Source organism: Rhinoderma darwinii, chromosome 10 (genome assembly GCF_050947455.1).
Source record: "Rhinoderma darwinii isolate aRhiDar2 chromosome 10, aRhiDar2.hap1, whole genome shotgun sequence".
Classification (NCBI taxonomy): domain Eukaryota; kingdom Metazoa; phylum Chordata; class Amphibia; order Anura; family Rhinodermatidae; genus Rhinoderma; species Rhinoderma darwinii.
Window position 1 is genome coordinate 24101271 of NC_134696.1, and position 20600 is coordinate 24121870.

The following is a 20600-nucleotide window of genomic DNA, read 5'->3' on the forward strand; positions in this document are numbered from 1 at the left end:
AATTGTTGTATTTACGTTACTAAAAGGATTGGCTCCAGCCAATGAAAATCTGCTATTTTGGGGTCGTAACTGGTAATTGCAGCCACCTGAACCCTGTTCATCAGAAAGTGAAATAATATAATAAAATATTAGAAAAACCTAAATAAAAAAATAACAAATCTAATTTTCAAATTTGTAGTATTTGTTAAAAATTTTTATATTTTCAGAAAATAAAATGTATAATCCAAAAAACAAATTTTCTTGTGACTGTCTACTGGTTAATATTAACCCCGTCTTGACTGCACAGGATTTGTAAAGACTTTGCTTTGATTTTCTTTGTAGCTACTGTTGACGTTCTTGTCTGAGCTGTCTCCATAGTCTATAATATCCTCCTGTGACTTGTGGGAGGGAGAGTGTGATGGAGCAGACGGTCTCGCTTGTGTTACTTGACATCTGCTTCAGGGATCTGCCTCTCAATGAGTAAACCTACTACTGAGTAAGGTGTGATCCTTGGTACTTATCCAGATATTATTCATCTCTATCGTAATTGGTTTCTGGATATTCCCCCTTCTAGCAACACTTAAGTGAAAAAAATGATAAATGAAGATGTAAAAAAAAAAATTTCGGCAACATTCATACTGATATTATGTTCTCACGTTGCACTCCTAAAGGTTTGGTTTTAAAAAAAATGTTGCTATGAAAAAAATTCAGCACCTAGATGCTACATGTCTGTGAATGAAGGATTAGAAAACGCAGTTCACACTTAACCATAGTAAGTATTTTGTAATGTTTATGTTGTGTGGGGGCATTTACATCAATGGAGAAAACATGGATTGTATGCCACATGTAAACCCGTGATCGCAGCTTGTAAATGCAGTGCTATGATCAGGGTCTTCCATGTCACCAATTGTTGCAAAACCAAATGTATTAGGCTTCGTTCACATATGCGTCAGGGCTCTATTCTGACGTTCCGGAGCTTTCCGTCAGAATGGAGCCCTTACGGCCACAAATGGAAACCATACGTTTCCATCACCATAGATTTCAATGGGATCCAGTACCAATGGTTTCCGTTTGTCTGTTGTGCAGGGGTTCCGTCGTTTTAAATGACGGAACCCTTGCACAACTGAGACAAACGGAAACCATTGGCACCGGATCCGTCACCATTGAAATCAATGGTGATGGAAACGGAAACCTATGGTCTCCGTTCTGATGAAAAGCTAAGACGCAACATCAGAGTAGAGCCCTGACGGATATGTGAGCGAAGCCTTAACGTGTTTTTCCCTGCGTTTTTTAGATGCTTACCCATGCTGCACCTGTAAGAGGGGTAAACGTGTAGTGTAATTAGTATGTTTTGCTGTTGTACGGGTAATGATGACTTCCCCTGGGTGTAGGAATATTTTTGGTTAATAATTACCTATATTGTAGTTAACCAGGAAAGTGATGTAGCGGGTGGTTGGTGTGTTTGACAAGTGAGTTTGGCAAATATCTTCGGAATTGACTAAGACCATGTTGGGCCTTGGGCTGCCTATGCTACTAGGGTTGCATTGCACAATGAAATCCGCGCCGTTTTGGGGAGGTACTTCGTCCCGGATGCTAAGGCCTCTTAGAAGCGCAAGCGTGATGCCGTTTTTGCACATCTCAAGTAAAGGGGGTGGAGTCTCATGAGACAGGATAAAAAAAGCTCTGTTTTGGAGCCAAGTGGTTGGGGGTACAGATCAGTGAGCAGCAAGGACACATGTTCTCTTTTTGGAGGCTATCTACGGCCTGTTCTCCTGAACGTACAGGTGAAGTGATCGCTATAGTTGTCCACCCGTGTTTGTCAGCAGGTGGGTGTGCGGAGCCAAAATTGTCTGATGGAGCGGAAGTCATAAGGGAATAGAGAGAGCCAATAAGCCAAGCGGGGCAGGAACCACTGGAAACAGGCTTGTATAAGTGCAACAAGTCAACTAAGGGGAGAATTGGTCATTATCACCACCAGCCTGTGAATATAGTTATAAAGAGACTGTTCTACATTGTAACGTTCAAGAACTGTTGGAGTGTTACTGTTGCCTGTGACGTTCTTTACTGATTTAAACTGAACACAACAACACTTCTGTCCTGAGCCCGGTGTGGACTGGACGTCTCGTAACTGTTATAGGCCCGTTCGTTAACCCTCTTACCCAAGACCCTGTGCTAAATAACCCTGTTACACAGCGCTACTACTACCAGTTGATTTATTAGGCCTTCTTTATATTTACTTGAAGTCATTCATTTTTATCTCACCTATTTTGTGTTTAGAGTTTGTGAAAAAGAGTTTTCAGAAAATCCACCACCATGTCTCCCAACAGTCCCATTACTTTTTGAGGGACTGTCATGTGTATGGGGCCACATAGAAGTGGGGCTTATGTAGATTTTCATAAAGAGATGAGTCTTAAATGTTACGCAATTTAGGGTTTATATGCAGACAGCAGAGTCTGCAGTGGAGACTAAGAAATACTGTAATCCACCCTTTTAGCAAAGTCCCACTCCTTCCAACCCGCTACCATAGGCACGGCTAGGAACCATGTTACCATGCTAGATTCCTACAAGACTACTTTGAGTTTTAAAACACATTTTTTGTAGTGTGCGTTGTTTTTTTGTATTTTTTTATATTTAGTTTCATTATTTACAGATGGTTTTCCTGGCAATTTTAAAGTTCCATAAAGAAAGAAACAAAAAAAAAAAACTTTATACCTAGAGCATGCTGCTTTTTGATAAAAACGCAACTCTCCCCAAAAATGCTACATAAACTAAAATGCCATTGGGGCTAAGGTTGTGGTAACGTGCCTATTTTTCCGACTTAAATTATAGTAAGGCCAAATTCACACGAACTAGCGCAAACTCGGGCGTGCAAAACGTCTGTTTTTCACGTTCGAGTTGCACCCATGCGGGACTCGTTTTCACGGATCCGTCATAGACTTGAGTCTTTCGAGGGATCCAGGAAAACGACAGAAAATAGGACCGGTTCTATTTTTTAACGGACCCGTCACAGGGTTCGTTAAAACAACTGCCGTGTGAATGGCCGCATTGAAATACATGCGTCTGTGTGACGGTCGTTGTTTTAACGGCCGTCAGACGGACGTATACCACGTTCATGTGAATAAGCCCTAAGTGTGTCAGGCCGCGGCGGGCCCCCCTATCTGCCAGGCTCCACTCAGCTCACTTTTTAGAAAAGTGGCATGAGCTGTGGTAACCGTACAAAAGTCCCAATTTTTCCCACAAATTATGACTGTAACTTTTGTACACCTGAAAAGTGAATAAATTGAGCGCTATGTAAGTGGGCTTTCTCATACTTTACTGTAGACATTAAATTAGCATCCGGACGCAGCATTTTTGACAAAAAAAGTGCATAAAAATACGAAAAATGTACGAAAATGTAATTTCATATAGCAAATCCAGTGTTTCATGTGGTAAACTGATTATAGGCCGAAACCATATTAAATAATACATACGAAGAGATGTAAACCGTGTCAGACGTGATCAGCGTGTAACCTTGCAATAAAAGAAGAATCTTGAAAAAGGGCTGTCAAGACTATTTATTTGACCTTGGTTATTACCGGGTCCTGTCAGCAGATTCCTTACGATGTGTTTTTTGTGTTAGTAAAAGAACTAAGCAAAAAAACTTTGGTCTCCGTGGGCTCAGCAGGCGGCCGCTGTCCTTGTAGAAAGTTGACCCCTGGCAGGTCATCCTTTACATCGAGGACGTGCTTTTTGTTTCTTTTGCTGGCAGTCAGTAAGCCATTCTGGTGATCTGGTAATACTTGCCAGTCAGTGAGTGTTTTTGTGAGTCCCGAGGAGGAAGGACATGGTGTATGTTCACACTGCTTATTTTCGGGCCGTAAACGGCCGAAAAATCGGTAGCAGAACGCATCCAAACATCTGCCCATGGATTTCAATGGGAAAATGGCGTTCTGTTCAGACGGCCACGTTAAAAAAAGCTCGCGAAAAAGAAGTGCATGTCACTACTTGAGCTGTTTTTGGAGCCGTTTCATTGACTCTATAGAAAAACCGCTCCAAAAACGGACGTAAAAAGCGAGTTGCTGAAAATCATGGGCTGTTTTCCCTTGAAAACAGCTCTGTATTTTCAGACGTTTTTTTAGTAAGCGCGTGACCCAAAGGCTGGGTTCACACGACCTATTTTCAGGCGTAAACAAGACGTATCATGCCTCGATTTACACCTGAAAATACGGCTACTATACGTCGGCAAACATCTGCCCATTCATTTGAATGGGTGTGCCGACGACCAGTAATTTACGCGTCGTTGTTTGACAGCTGTCAAACGACGACGCGTAAAATTACTGCCTCGTCAAAGAAGTGCAGGACACTTCTTTGAAACGTAATTTGAGCCGTTTTTCATTGAAGTCAATGAAGAACAGCTCAAGATTACGAGCGTCACAGACGCCTCGCATAATGCGAGGAGGAGCTTTTACGTCTGAAACGACGCAGCTGTTTTCTCCTGAAAACAGTCTGCCTTTTCAGACGTAAAAGCCACTTACCATGTGCACATACCCTTATACTGCTGGTGTCTTCAATGCTCCCTATAATAGGGTGCCAAGCCAACGTTTCTGTCAAAGTTGTTCACTTGCCTGTTTCCATATGTCCCATATACTTTTTAATGGAGAGCGATTGACAGTTGCGTTAATTCTACCCTGGGAAGGGGAGCTGGGCGCACCCATTCTCAAGATCCCTCGGAGCATCGGGTTGAGCCCATAAACATCCGACGTTGTTGATGAATTGGGCTGAAGGTGAAATCTGCCGACCGTTCTCTTAAGTCTATGGCCGAACTTTAGAATTGATCTGACTGGTTGCTATGGAAAACACTTCAGCCTAGTTTTCCTAAACGGGGCCTAACGTCATTAGTACGTTTCACCTCTTAAAAAAACGTTCCAAATATCAGATCCGTAATTGCAAATAAAATACTGACTCATTTCTATCGGCCACGGACACCTTCCTATATGTTTCCGGGTGTGCGCTTGGGCCGTAGAAATGACCCTCAAAAAATAGGACTTGCTAAATGTCGATAAGAAAAAAAAAAAATAGGATTTGCTCCTATACTTATTAGTGTGAGCACGGTCCGTAAATGCGGCTGACACTCAGTGGCCCGTCGGTGCAGTATTTACTGACCATAAATACTGCATGGTCGTGTGCATGAGACCTCCGCTTTGGACCTTTCCTACTTGTTAGAAAGGTCCCTTGATAATAAGTTGATTACAAGGGGTCCCCCTGCTGGGACCCCCAGCAATCGGTTGAAATCTGTGGGGAAAACTGTCCGTAAGTGTTCAATTACCCTGCAGTGCCACCACAGGAGAAATTAAGCATTACACAATGTAGATGCAAATCAATGGGTCATCTGTGTTGTACGGGACATAAGTATTGTAGTGTATTATAATTGCGGGGAGAAAACAAAAAATTAGATCAAAGTTTACCATTTAAAAAAAAAAAAGGAAAAATCAATGTTTTCCTCTTATAAAATGCTTTATTATGAAAAAAATAAAGCAAAGAAAAATAACATCACCAGTGACTCCATTGTTCCCTGTCACAGACGGGGATAGTTAAAGCAGATCTACATTGTAAGGACCTCACCAAACAGCTCCTCATATTCATATCTCCTCTTCCTGAACCCCAGAGATGGGGACATGGGGCAGAGGTTTTAGGGTTAACAGCAGTCAAACATAAGAGAAGAATATTTGCATTATTTTTACTAATTTTTTACATTTTCTTTTAGCGCACATGTAACCAGAGACGTGACGACTTTGTGATGCGCAGCTTTCTAGCACCCACCAGCAATTCACGATGAATCAGGTAAGAGAAAAAAAAACCAGGCAGAAATCTATCCTGCGTAAAGCCATTTATAGGATGTGGTCACACTAGTTGCATTGAGGGGCATTAGTCTGGTGCAGAATTTTACACTTAAAATGCCACAAACGCTGCATGTAAAACAAAGGGTTAATATGAACTCCCATTGATTTAGTGGTCCACTGTGCGTTAATATTAACCCATCTATGACTATTCACCAATTGTAGGGAAGAGCGCTGCCTCAGGGTGCCCATACACGTTAGAAGAAAGTCGGCTGAACCCTCTGATTTCGACAGGACTGGCTGACTATTCTAATGTGTATGAAGCGGGGTGTCCCAATCCTCCCCGATGGCATGTTGGATTTTAACACGTTCGATCCTATGTTTTCGTGGTTGATAATCCACTGCCAGAGAAGTCTGACCGCTTATATCTCTCTCCTCCTTGAAAACACTTCCATGCTCAGCCAAGCGTGAATGGGGGAGTTGAGCGGACTGCTATCTAAAGTGTATGGGCACCTTAAGATGGACGACTGCCCAAAGAATTCAGCGTCTTTTTATAGGGGTTTTCCAGCCTTCAGCATTTTTTACATTTCTACTGAATAGTTAATCGGTGTGTGTCAGACTGCTGGGACCACCACCGATCACCAGAATGGGGGACCCCGGTCCCCCCTTTTTCCCCAGATGCAAGATGGGGGCCCCCCTTCTACACCGCCACTTTGCCGCACCATAACTATTGTTAAAGTGTAGCTAAACGTTCGACAAACTTCTGACATGTCATAGTGACATGTCAGAAGTTTGGATTGATGGGGGTCCGAGCACTGAGACCCCCACCGATCACTAGAATGAAGCAGCTGAAGTGCTCGTGTGAGCACTCAGCTGCTTCGTGTCTGTTCGGCTTTTCCCCCCACTGTAGATAGCGCCACACACAGCCCCCCCTGTAGATAGCGCCACACACAGCCCCCCCTGTAGATAGCGCCACACACAGCCCCCCCTGTAGATAGCGCCACACACAGCCCCCCTGTAGATAGCGCCACACACAGCCCCCCCTGTAGATAGCGCCACACACAGCCCCCCCCTGTAGATAGCGCCACACACAGCCCCCCCTGTAGATAGCGCCACACACAGCCCCCCCTGTAGATAGCGCCACACACAGCCCCCCCTGTAGATAGCGCCACACACAGCCCCCCCTGTAGATAGCGCCACACACAGCCCCCACTGTAGATAGCGCCACACACAGCCCTCCCCCTCTTGTAAATAGTCCCAGACAGCCCTTGTAGATTGCGCCACGCACATCCCCCTGTAAACAGTATCACACACAGCCCTACCTATAAATAGCGCCAAACAGCCCCCGTATAGATAGCGCCACACAGCCCTCCCCCGCTTGTATATAGTGTCACACAGCTCCCCCCTTGTATATAGTGCTACGCAGCAATCCCCCCCCCCTTTATATTGCCACATAGCCCCCCCCCCAAAAAAAAAAAATATATTGTACTTACCTTGCCCTGTTCCCAAGACGGATGGAGCTCTGCACAGCCTGGCGGGCGGAACGCTTGCCGTACCAATGTGATGCAGTGACGTCATCACGCCGGCCTGCGCAAGGAGTCTTCTTAGTGCCTTATAGGCTGCAGGCCTAACGTGTGTTCATTTGTATCTGCGACCTGAGGATGCAGATACAAGTGAACGTGGCTGTCGGTAGCACTGGGGCACCCTCCGGTGCTAGCGACGTCACCGGGCATTAAGGGGCCCGTGCTACCTGGCCCATAAATGTTATGGGCCGGACAGCCATGGGCCCCCCGAACCGCGCTTATAATGATCTGCCACTGCTAGGCAGATACGACACCTGTTGGAGCTGTACGGGCAGTCATGGCATAGCTTCTAGGGTTGCAGGCATAACAATTGCTAAGGGGCCCAATACCTAGGGGGGCATTACCACAATGAGGTAAGGTACAGTTAGTAATGACTATTGATGATGATGGGATCGTGCCAAATTAAATGTGGACCGTTCCAAGTTTTGCTGTGACGCCCAATGCCCTCGCATTATCCCTCCTCTGTGGAATGACTTTTTGCTTAGTTCTGGTCATTACAGACTTTGCTGCATTATGCCCATACTATGACGTCATTGTTTACATAATACCTGCTTAGCGATGTCATTGTTTGCTTTTTTTGTGCTGTGACAATTTTGTGTACGTTATTCCTGTGCTATGATATCATCGTCTTCATTATCCCATAAGGCCGCCTTCACACACACTTTGGTGGCGTTTTTTCAAAATATTGGTTTGTGTTTTTTACATTGCAAATCATGTGATTCAAAGATCATGTGATGCAAAGACTCCTCTTTGCAACACCTGCTTTTTTTTTCTTAAATAAGCCACCAAATGCGCAATATAAAAACGTAACACACTGACACTTTTTTTGAGAGGGGGAAAAAAGCCTATGGAGATCTATGGGAGAAAAATGCCACAAAATAATTCAAAAAAGTCAAAGCCAGGCTTGCTGTGATTTTGTACAAACGCTGGTTACAATAAGTAAAAAAAACATCTACCGAAAAAACATGTTTGTGGGGCGTCTTATATTTCTCCCTTGACTTCAAGCTAACATCTGGTTGCAGCATTTTTTCCCCGCTAAAAACACAAGGAAAAATGCCACTAATTACGTGGCGTTTTTCCTAAAAACGCTGTGTGTAAGTCTACCCTGTGATATCACTGTGTGCATTATTGTTGTCCTGTGAGATCCCTGTTTATTATCCCTGTACAGTGACATCACTGTGGATAGGTGATAATGTTTTATTCTGGGACAATAAGCTATCGCTAACTGGTGGTGTAACAATATCATGTAAGTGGGCCACGTATCATGTAAGCTACTGATGAATTTTATACAAAAATTCGAACACCTTCCATGAGTAACCAGTTGGTCATCTTGCACCAAAAGATATATAAAACATACTTTTCCATCCACCAATCGCGAGACATTTTAAACCCATACCACCCAGAAACGTCCCTTTTTAAAAAAAAGAAATCTTAATTAACCACATCAGTGTTGCGGTGCTGTTCGCAGGACAGTCCCGACAATATAGAGACTGTTGTCAACTATGATATCAACAAAAAATAGTACAGGCAAAACTTATGCACTAGTCATAACACACGTGTATAAAACATGGTTTCAACGGTACGTAGGCCTAGGGAATACATAGACCGATGGTGATGAACAGGGCCACAGGACAGGATGTAATTCTCAGAATTATTAAAGGTTTTATCTATTTCTCAGTGGCTATTTAAGCAGATGAAGCTAGTGCGTCTCAGTCATGGGGAAGATTCATAATCCAAATAAACAAAGGAGATCTCCTGTGACGCACAGTAGTTTTTGTTTTTCTTCAGAGCAAAAATATGCTGCTCTCCCCTGTTATTCAGAGGGAATGTGTGAATAAGATAAGATTACAATTGTTGTCATCCTCAGGCAGTTTTAGAAAATGAAATCTTGGCTCGGTTGGCATGGACTTACTAGTGTTCCCTGCTTTACTTTCTATAAATGATCTGGAGAATCGTGTGGTTTTTTTTTTTTTAAATCTAATAGTTAGGGCCCTTGAACATGGGCAGATTCTGCCCGGTAAACGAGCGCTGATTGTCGATTGGCACTCATTTGTTCCATTTAAACAGAGCAATAATCAGACTGTATGGGGAAGGACGATCATTACAGGCTATGTAAACCTTTAAAAGGGATTTAAAAAAAAAAAGAAGTTCAGTCAGTGTATTTTTGTGCAACTTTAGAATTCGTTTTTATAAAAAAATTATTTTTACTTTTTTGAGATAAAGCTGCTTCATATTCTGTATACAGAGCAGCTGTATAGTGTGCTAAGACCTAAATCCATCAGGTCAGCGGGACGGAAGGGTTCAGTGTCAGCTGGTTGTGTCTCTTACATACAGTGGCGGATTAAGAAGACCATGGGCCCTGGGCTGTTACCCAAACTTGGGCCCCCCTTCTCCACCACCACCCTGCCGCGCCGTAACTATTGCTAACACTACCTAAACACTAGTACACAAAGTAGGCACATTATGCACAAAGTACACACAGTACGCACATTATGCACAAAGTACGCACATTATGCACAAAGTACGCACATTATGCACAAAGTAGGCACAGTACACAAAGTAGGCACATTATGCACAAAGTACGCACATTATGCACATTATGCACAAAGTACGCACAGTACACAAAGTACCACATTATGCACAGAGTACACAAAGTAGGCACATTATGCACAAAGTACGCACAGTACACAAAGTACCACATTATGCACAAAGTACGCAAATTATGCACAAAGTACGCACATTATGCACAAAGTACACAAAGTACGCACATTATGCACAAAGTACGCACATTATGCACAAAGTACGCACATTATGCACAAAGTACGCACATTATGCACATTATGCACAAAGTACGCACAGTACACAAAGTACCACATTATGCACAGAGTACACAAAGTAGGCACATTATGCACAAAGTACGCACAGTACACAAAGTACCACATTATGCACAAAGTACGCAAATTATGCACAAAGTACGCAAATTATGCACAAAGTACGCACATTATGCACAAAGTACGCACATTATGCACAAAGTACGCACATTATGCACAAAGTACGCACATTATGCACAAAGTACGCACATTATGCACAAAGTACGCACATTATGCACAAAGTACGCACATTATGCACAAAGTACGCACATTATGCACAAAGTACGCACATTATGCACAAAGTACGCACATTATGCACAAAGTACACAAAGTAGGCACATTATGCACAAAGTACGCACATTATGCACAAAGTACACAAAGTACCACATTATGCACAAAGTACACAAAGTAGGCACATTATGCACAAAGTACGCACAGTACACAAAGTACCATATTATGCACAAAGTACGCACATTATGCACAAAGTAAGGACATTATGCACAAAGTACGCACATTATGCACAAAGTACACAAAGTATGCACATTATGCACAAAGTACGCACATTATGCACAAAGTACACAAAGTATGCACATTATGCACAAAGTACGCACATTATGCACAAAGTACACAAAGTACGCACATTATGCACAAAGTAGGCACATTATGCACAAAGTACACAAAGTACGCACATTATGCACAAAGTATGCACAGTACACAAAGTACGCACATTATGCACAAAGTAGGCACATTATGCACAAAGTACGCACATTATGCACAAAGTACGCACATTATGCACAAAGTAGGCACATTATGCACAAAGTATGCACAGTACACAAAGTACCACATTATGCACAAAGTACGCACATTATGCACAAAGTACGCACAAAGTACGCACATTATGCACAAAGTACGCACAGTACACAAAGTACACACATTATGCACAAAGTACACAAAGTAGGCACATTATACACAAAGTATGCATAGTACACAAAGTACACACGAGTATGCACATTATACACTAAGTAGGCACATTATACACGAGTATGCACATTATACACAAAGTACACCTTGTAAACACATGAATATGGACATTAAACATACATGAATATGGACATTAAACATACATGAATATGGACATTAAACATACATGAATATGGACATTAAACACACATGAATATGGATATTAAACACACATGAATATGGATATTAAACACACATGCACTTACCTTTTATGTCTTCACTGCAGCTCTTCTCCTGCTCACAGCACAGAGCCCGCCGACAGTCTCCCCTCCCCCATGTCCCGACAGCTAGCAGCAGAGATGTTTAGAGCAGGGAAGGGGGGCTGGAGGGGGAGCTTCTAAAGCAGCACAGACCACGGCTGCTAAGTAGAAGCAAAGCTCCCCTCGCCTGACAGGTGCGGTCCTGGCACCGGGGCTCCCTCCGGTGCTAGCGACGCCACTGGGCATGAGGGGGTTCGGGCGGTCATAGGCTCCTTGGGCCCCCTGGCAGTCTTGGGCCCCGGGCGACCGCCCGAAACGCCCTAATGATAATCCGCCACTGCTTACATACAGGATCCACCTGTAATCGATCACATCTACGTTATGAACTTAGACATGATGGATAACAGGTGGATTCTGCGTGTCGGAGACAAGCAGGACCCGCTGACACTGAACCAGTCACTCCCACGGACAGGTACAGGATTCAGCGTAAGATACAGCTGATCTATATACAGAATACAAAGCAGCTGTATCTCAAAAAGAAACTATTTTTTTAAGAAAAACTAATTATGAAGTTGCACAAAACACACTGAATGATATATATATAATCCCTTTCAAAGGTGTACGTAGCCATTAATACAATAGTTCGTCCACATACATTTTGCGTCTTGTCGGCAGCACGTCCTCTGTTTGCTCGTTTGTCGGCTGATTTGCTGCCTTGTCGTACGAGCGCTCGTTCATCCGATCATTGGGCCATGAAAAGGGCCTTAACTGTTTGATATTCAGCTAATCTATTAGACCTTAAGCACAATACCGAATTACGGCTCCATAAGCCTCTGAGCCGAAATATGCGAACCATAGAATTTTTTTTATGGGGCTCCCCTTTTTTTAAATGCAGAATACAGATGTTTGTTGAATTCCACATGAATCTAATAAAAAAAATTGTCGCGTATTCCATTGGATGCCGTATTATTTAGCTATTCTCCTCAAGAAGCATTTAATATATATATCCAAAATACGGCGCCATTCGGAGGCGTTAGATGGCCACACATAGAGCGCTATGGCTTAATGTTACACAGCTGCAGGGACCACCCATGGCTCATTCACATCAGACTTGCAGAGTTGTCCCAACTTTGCCCATATATGCTGATAGGACATATGTATATCATAGAGGGTGGTCTTCGCCAGGACCCCCGATTTTTATGGGCCACAGTGGAAAGCCGGCAGTATGTACAGCTCCTACGCTGGCAGTCTTGACACAACCTTGTATTACTAGTATTTCATACTTCCTTGGGAGAATCCCTGTAAAAAAATATTTTTTTCGGGGTAACCCCTATTCTTCACCTGAAGGCCAAAATATCTGCCTTGTATTTCTACTATGGGAGACTCGGGTTCACGTCTTATCTCTTGTGACTTGAGTATAGGTGGTCCAAGGGTGGGCAAATATCTCAATGATAATTGTCACTGATACTTCTTACCATCTGTGCCTGCTCTTGGTTTTCAGAACAGGACCTTTAAAAAAAAAAAAAAATCAGTAGTCTTTCAAGAGTCCAGAGTAAAGCTGGCAACAGACATATTATTCATGATCCGAGCAAATAATTAAAATCGTGTGAAATATTGCGCATTTGCATTGCCTACACGTAGTTTTTCAGACAACGGTAAACTAAATTCTGCATTTGTATCGTCTACAACTATCCACCACTAAACATTTTGGCCTTCTTGTTCGCCCTCAACCAGCCGTTTATATTCTGAGCTAGGCATTCTCCAAGTTTTTTGAGGAATTTAAAGTGTAACGTAAATTCAGCCTTAATTTCTATGATGGGCAGTGGCATGTAAACGGATGGCGAGACGAGCGGAATACAACTACTACAATACATTTCCTGAATACACATAGTCAACAATGGTGTCTTCTGGAATAGCAAAGTTTAAAGGACAACTCCACATTTTTATAATTTGTCACAGTTCAAATCTACATAATATGTTGAGTAACTTTGTAAATACTTCCCTTTACTTATCTTGTACGGATTCTGAGCTATTTGTCCTTTCCTTTGCCATTCACTTCAAAAATTAAAGTAAAAATTCTGCTGTGTTTATCTTTACTCTGCAGACCGTTAATAAACTGTTAAGTCACATGACTGTCACCGGAGCTCCCATAATGCACTTCTCTCTGGTAACAGGATTTTGAAGTTAAAGGGCTTTTACCACAGAACACATGTATCCCCTATCCACCGGATCGGGGATATGTGTGATCGCTGGGGGTTTAACGGCTAGGACCCCCAGCGATGAGAACAAAAGTCCCCCGAAGTACTCCATGAGAATGGTGCGCATGTTCGGCATTCATCTCTCTGGGATTTCCGGGACAGCGGTCTCCGGCTGCTCCATAGAAATTAATGGAGCGCTGGTCGAACATGCGCACCAGCAGTCAATTCCCATAGAGGAATTTGGGGGACTTTCAGTCACCTCTTCATTAGGTGTCCCAGCGGTCGGACCCCCAGTGATCACACATATATCCTGTAAATAGGGGATGCATGTGTTTGTGGGAAAATCCCTTTAATATAATTAAAAAGCAGTACAATATGAGTAAAGCAAAGGATATGCAAATATATTCAACCCTTTTTTCGTAGAGTGCAATGACAAAATGTTCTATATACGTACTGCAAAGCTAGAACTTCAGTTTAAGTGTTAATAAATAGATCCTATGAGCTGTTCGGACATGTCTATTTTAGTAAATACTTGTATTCCCCATGAAATGACAATTCTGAAGCATATTTTCCTCTAACTCTGTGTTGTGCCGTATCTCTGTTACTCTTCCTGGTAATAAATGAAGAAATCCCCTTTTCAATAGTGTGTCCCTACACAGTATAAGACACTGATTGTACCATGTCAGTGTGCAGGGACACCTCAGTTTGACCACTTAATGTTACCATTTCCCTTGTCAATTTGTTCATACATTTCCAGGAGGAATAACCGAGGGACGGCACAATACAGAGTTCTAGAAAAAGATGCCCCAGAATTAGTTTTGTGAGAAATACAAGTATTTATAAAAACAGATATGTCAGGAAATCAAGCGGGTGTTATTTAACTCATTGAAGACTGTCTCCTGGATGGTAAGAGGGTAGGGCATTTAGGATGCTGTTTTTTGTGTAATATTTAGTGTGGGGGGGGGGGGATATCTTACATCAGGTAAATTTTCCTAGGGGCTTGTAATAAAAAAATTTAAGATGGTAATTTTACTCTATTATATCCGTGCTTTGACTTGTAGGATGCGGTAAAACCTCCAGAGGTAGCTGAGACGTTGGCTGAAGTGCCTGAACATGTCCGTAGGGGGCTTCCTGAGGAAGTGGTGCTCGCTCCCTCCACTGTTGATAAGTTGCGACTTGGTAAGTCCGTTAAAATTGAAGCGATTTATTGTAAATAAGCGACTGATCCATTACGGTGAACCACATCTTATGTAACACTATCATGTTCTATTCTAACAATCGTCAATTAGAAAGATTTATATGGCGTAATACCTATGTAGTGGAGAATCGGTCATACTCTTTGGTTTGGCTAAGGTTCTGTTCGTATGGACATTTATGATGTTTTCAAATTAATCCTGAAGGATCACATTGACTTCAGCTGTGTTCACATTTGCATTGGAGCTCTAATGCAAATTCCATTAGATTTGACAGCAAGAATAACGCTGCATCAGACACCATGATGGAACCCGCCTGACCCTATTACACGTCACCGACACCGATGGTATCCATTCTATTTTAACAGGATATACAGTGCTGTGCAAAAGTTTTCGGCAGTTTTGGAAAAAAGTGTAGAATGCTTTCAAAAATAGAAGTGTCAATATTTTTATTTTTTTTATCAATTAACAAAATACAAAGTGAATGAAGCGCAATCTAAATCAAATCCAATATTTGGTGTGACCTTCCTTTGCCTTTAAAGCAGCATAAAGTCTTCTAGGTATACTACATGTCATGGATTTTGTAGGATTATACTCCGGTGTATGATTAACCAATTATACCAAACAGGTGATAATGATCATCATTTTCATATGTAGGTTGAAACCTAGTAATTGTAATATAAACAGCTGTAAAAGAGGCTTAAAACTGGATGAGGAACAGCCAAACTCTGCTACAAAGGTGAGGTTGTGGAAGACCATTTCATGTAACAGGTCCACCATGGCAAGACTGAGCACAGCAACAAGACACGAGGTAGTTCTACTGCATCAGCAAGGTCTCTACCAGGCAATGATTTCAAAGCAGACTGGGGTTTCCAGATATACTGTTCAAGGTCTTTTGAAGAAGCACATAGACGGGCAACGTTGAGGACGGTAGACGCAATGGTCGGCCAAAGAAACTTAGTGCAGCAGATCAAAGACGCATCATGCTTACTTCCCTTTTGTATATAACTAGAATAGTGCTGCAGGCTACGCTATGCTTGCTGCCAAAAATAGTGAAAAGGCAGTAAAAGAAAAAAACACCATTCACACTGGCCTCATGGCTTCTCTTTTTATAGGATCCATGATGGAAATGATGGATCCATTACAGAGCCTAAATGAGCAGAGCCTAAATTATACAATGGGCATGATGGCAGACCCGACGCTGTACCGGATCCCAACAGAGCCCGATGGGCCCCATTGACTTATAATAGTTTCTGTTGTGATTTTCATCCCTAGAACATGGTGTAGCCCCCCATGAGTCTTGTGAATAGACGTGTAGAGATCTCCCTGGCCCATAGATTAGAGACAGACAAGTTTTATGATGTCTGGACTGAGAGAGAATACGAAGAAGCCGTGCCACACGTGCCTGATGCTTCTACCTTGCTAAATAGCAGAAAGATTATCTAAATCCTACTATGATGAAAACCGAAGCAAGATAATCCACTCAGCGGACACAACATTGCGGCATTGGGGAAAAGAACACACATTGGTTATAGGTTTGGTAAAGTGCATGGTAATCCTCCAGAAGTTCATCTGAGATGATGATGGGAGTTGTTACTCTGCAATTTCAACACCTTACAATAGTGTGTGTACTATGTGATCCGATGCAGGATGGACATTGTGCCACGTGATCTGATATTTAAAGTGTCCGTACATCCATGGATGACCACATGTGAACGTTCAAGCTTTATAGTAGATGTAGGGTGAAGGTCACATGTGACTGCTCCCAAATTTTGAGGTATCTATAATATGCCCTTCGGAACTTTGCGGATGCACCTTCACCCACTAAATTGCCCCCATGATGTGTGGATTGGTTGGAAAGGTATCAAGAGCCTCCTTGCAGATATCACATACTGCTGATCAATGAGCCCTATCGGCCAACCAGATATGGACATAGGCTCGTATTTTTGGGAGTTTACCTAAGAATAAATGGCTTATCTTGACAAGGGACGTGCTATCTGCAATACTTCCAAGCTTTCAAATTGACAGCAGCTACACCTACCAAAATCCTCTATATATTATAGGTGCCCCAGGTTAAAAGGGTCCATCTATCTAAAAATATTTAAAAAAAAGTACTAAAGGAGTTCTCTGCTTTTTACAATCCCTGTTTGTTCGAAGTAAGGAGATTACAAGGTATCCCGCGATTGCAGCGATCCGCTAGTGTTCAATTTCCCTGCAGCGCCACCACAGGGGAAATTAATTATTACATAGTATACATTGAAACCAATGGGTTGACCATGTAATGCACGCATGCGCACTGTCCTCCAGATAGACACTCTTTGTAGCTACTCTCCGTTTTCTGTCTAATGGATGAGGGTCCTAAATGAGGGACATTCCTCTATTAGATCTGAATTCTCTAATAGGAAATTGGCTTTTCTAAGCGAGACTATCCCTTTTGATAAAAATAAACTCCTATTAGAATTTATCATTCTCTCATGCCTGAAGGGGCCATTATTAATTATTACTTAAATGTCAGGATTTGCTTGATCAGACTAAAATCCTAATGGATATCACCTTGTTGTTAATACCGATACATCAGAAATGTTCACCTCGTAAAGCCCGGGTCAAGCAGCGGGTCGCGGCAAAAATTAGTAATCTTTTTAAAGGGGTGACTTATGTAAAAGGGTGTGGTTTCATGTAGGCCCCTATATCAATATAAGGCCTCCTAAATATATTCAGGCCCCAGATCAAAGACCAGACAGAAAAAAAAAAATATTCAGACCACAGACCAGACTATATACCCTCCCTCCTCCTTAATCTCCGGCCGCCACTGCACTGAAAACTGACGCCGGCTAGCGTCCGGACGTTGGGTGAGCCACTGCACACTACTTACTAATGCTGGACATAGTCAGAACCAAGGGCAGCAGCAACTGGAGCTGGACATGGGCGGGGAGAGGGAAGTATACTGTACAGGCTGATTTTTATATTTTTGTGCCCTGTTTTTAGCCTCCCTCCCCGGGAAACGGGTGGAAAATATATATCACCCGGTGACCGAGGCTAAAAATAGGGTGACTCCCGCTACAGTATGTCTGATAAGTGGATATGGGGGGAGAAGTAGGGGAGGTAAATAAGTACACTTATAGCGTAGACACTAAAAATCTGAATATTTCTATTAAGGTTATACTGTATACCCGGCTTCCTGCTCGGTCTACGTCCGCTGCTGTGGTACAAGGAGCCCCACGTACTTTTTTTTTGGTTTTACAATCACTAGGGACCTCTAGTGGTTAGATCTTGTAACTTTTCTTGTGAATCATTCAAGGGATGAATCTGAGACATAGCTAAAGTGATCATTTATTTATTAGAAAAGCTGTGTGGCCTATTTATCATTTATTACGATTCTCACTAATCTTGAAATTACCGAAGCAGCCACAAATGGCGACCAGAATGTATTGGTCGCTTGCCCCAGCCGTATTATATGTACTATATGTATGTATTTCATTGTCCCTAAAGAAGACCAGTCGCCTCTCCTGACATGTCTGTTTTAGTAATCACTTTTATTCCCTGTGAAATAACAATTCTGGAACATATTTTCTGAAAACTTCGTTTTGCCGTTCCTCTGTAATTCCTCCTAGAAATTTATGAATAAATTGACAACTCGGTGTTACCTTGTCAAAGAGACGTGTCCCTACAGAGTCTCCGATTGTGAGCACTGATTTGACAGTGTCAGTCTCTGCAGGGACACCCCCTCAACTGGTAACACCCTATTGTAAATGTATTCATACATTTGTAGGAGGAATAACAGAGGAATGGCACAAAAATAGATGCTCCGGAATTATTTCATAGGGAAAACACTTCTTTACTAATATAGACTTGTCAGGAGATGTGACAGGTCCTCTTTAAAGGTTGTGGTGAGCCAACAGCTTTAACCCGTTAGTGACCGCCCATTAGTGTTTTTATGGTGGCCACTAACGGGCTTTATTCTGATGCGGTAGCCTATTACGGCCCTGCATCAGAATAAATAAACAAAGCGGGGAGCAGTTAAATCTCCCTGCTCTGAGGGCTGGGAGCAGCCCTGCTCGAACGGACGAGATCGATATTAGTGTCGATCCCGCTCGTTTACCCCCTCGGATGCGGCGCTCAATATTGGGCGCTGCATCGGAGTGGTTTTGGAGGGAGGGGGCCCTCTTAAACCCCCACTGGTACCCTGATATATGATCGCAGGGTGCCAGTGTCTTCTATGGCAGCCAGGAGCCTAATAAAGGCCCCCCAAGTCTGCCTCTAGTTAATGCCAGCTGGGCCATGCCAGGGGCATTTTACACGGACAGGCAGTAATACACCGCTGTATTGCAGTGTATTATAAAAGCGATCAGGTGATCGCATAGTAAAGTCCCCTAGTGGGACTAATACAGAAGTTAAAAAAGTCCAAAGTAAAAAAAAAAAAAAATACCCAGTTTTTCCCTTTACAAAATGCCTTATTATATATTTTAAAAAAAAGTTACACACATTTGGTATCGCCCCGTCCGAAACGACCCCAACTATAAAGTTATTACATTATTTAACCCGCTCAGCGAACGCTGTAAAAAACAATGCAAGAATTGCTGTTTTCTGTGCATCCTGCCTTAAAAAATTGTGACAAAATGTGATCAAAAAGTCGCATGTACTCCAAAATGGTACAAATAAAAACTCGTCCGGCCACAAAAAAGCCCTCATACAGCTGCAGCTGCGGAAAAATAAGTTATCACTCTTCGAATATGGAGACCCAAAAACAAATCATTTTGAAAAAAAAAGTGTTTTTACTGTATAAAAGTAGTAAAACCTATAAAAACGATATAAATTTGGTATGCTTGCAATCGTAACGATCTGCTGAACAAATTGCTGTTTTTTTTTTCTATTCCCCCCCCCCAAAAACAAAGTTAATAGAAGTTCATAAATAAATTATATGTACCCCAAAACGGTGCTATTAAAAAAAAAAAATTATAAAAAAAAATTTGTCATACAAAAAACAAGACCTTATACAGCTACGTCGACACAAAAATAAGTTATAGCTCTTTGGATGAGACGATGGAAAAACATAAAAATAGCTTGGTCAGTAAAGGTGTAATTCTGGCATTATGGAAAATGATGCACGTTTTTAATATACTTTGTCTGTTTCTCAGCATTTTCAAGATCTGTTTGCTGTCCGTAAATAAAAGCATTCTTGTTTACATCTATACTGACCTGGTCTTGCTCACATCTGTGAGTTTGCTACAATTGTATACAATCTTTGGTACGACAAATACCTAAGGCCTCATTCACATCTGCGTCAGGGCTCCGTTCCGACATTCCGTGTGAGCGGAGCCCTGACTGACATAAAAGGGAATTCTATGGTGACTGATCCGGTGCCATTGGTTTCAGTTTGCCTCAGTTCTGCAGAGGTTCCATCGTTCTGACGGAATCAATAGCGTAGGCGACGACACTATTGATTCCGTCAAAACGACGGAACCCCTGCACAACTGAGACAAACGGAAACCATTGGCACCGGATCCGTCACCATTGAAATCAATGGTGATGGAAAGGGAAACCTCTGGTTTCCATTTGTGTCAGTCAGGGCTCCGTTCCGACGGAAAGCTCCGTTGGAACGGAGCCCTGACGCAGATGTGAACGAAGCCTTACAATCACACATCTCTCTGCTATCCTGTTAGTTTGCTACAATGGATCAGTGCAGGTAAAACATATTAGCCCGGAGTCCAAGCTGTTTAGTTCACAGAGGATTATCTAGACTG

At 42.5% G+C, this 20600-nt stretch overlaps 1 protein-coding gene across 2 annotated transcripts in view; it reads left to right on the plus strand.

The window, feature by feature from the left end:
* PRDM2 (PR/SET domain 2) overlaps positions 1-20600 on the plus strand; it is an 84927-nt gene that overhangs the window by 4721 nt on the left and 59606 nt on the right. For both annotated transcript variants that reach the window (XM_075839517.1, XM_075839516.1), the window contains exons 2-3: positions 5723-5799; positions 14728-14845. In XM_075839517.1, the coding sequence (XP_075695632.1) occupies positions 5791-5799; positions 14728-14845 (127 nt within the window). In that variant the 5' untranslated portion in view covers positions 5723-5790. The remainder of the gene's footprint in view (positions 1-5722; positions 5800-14727; positions 14846-20600) is intronic.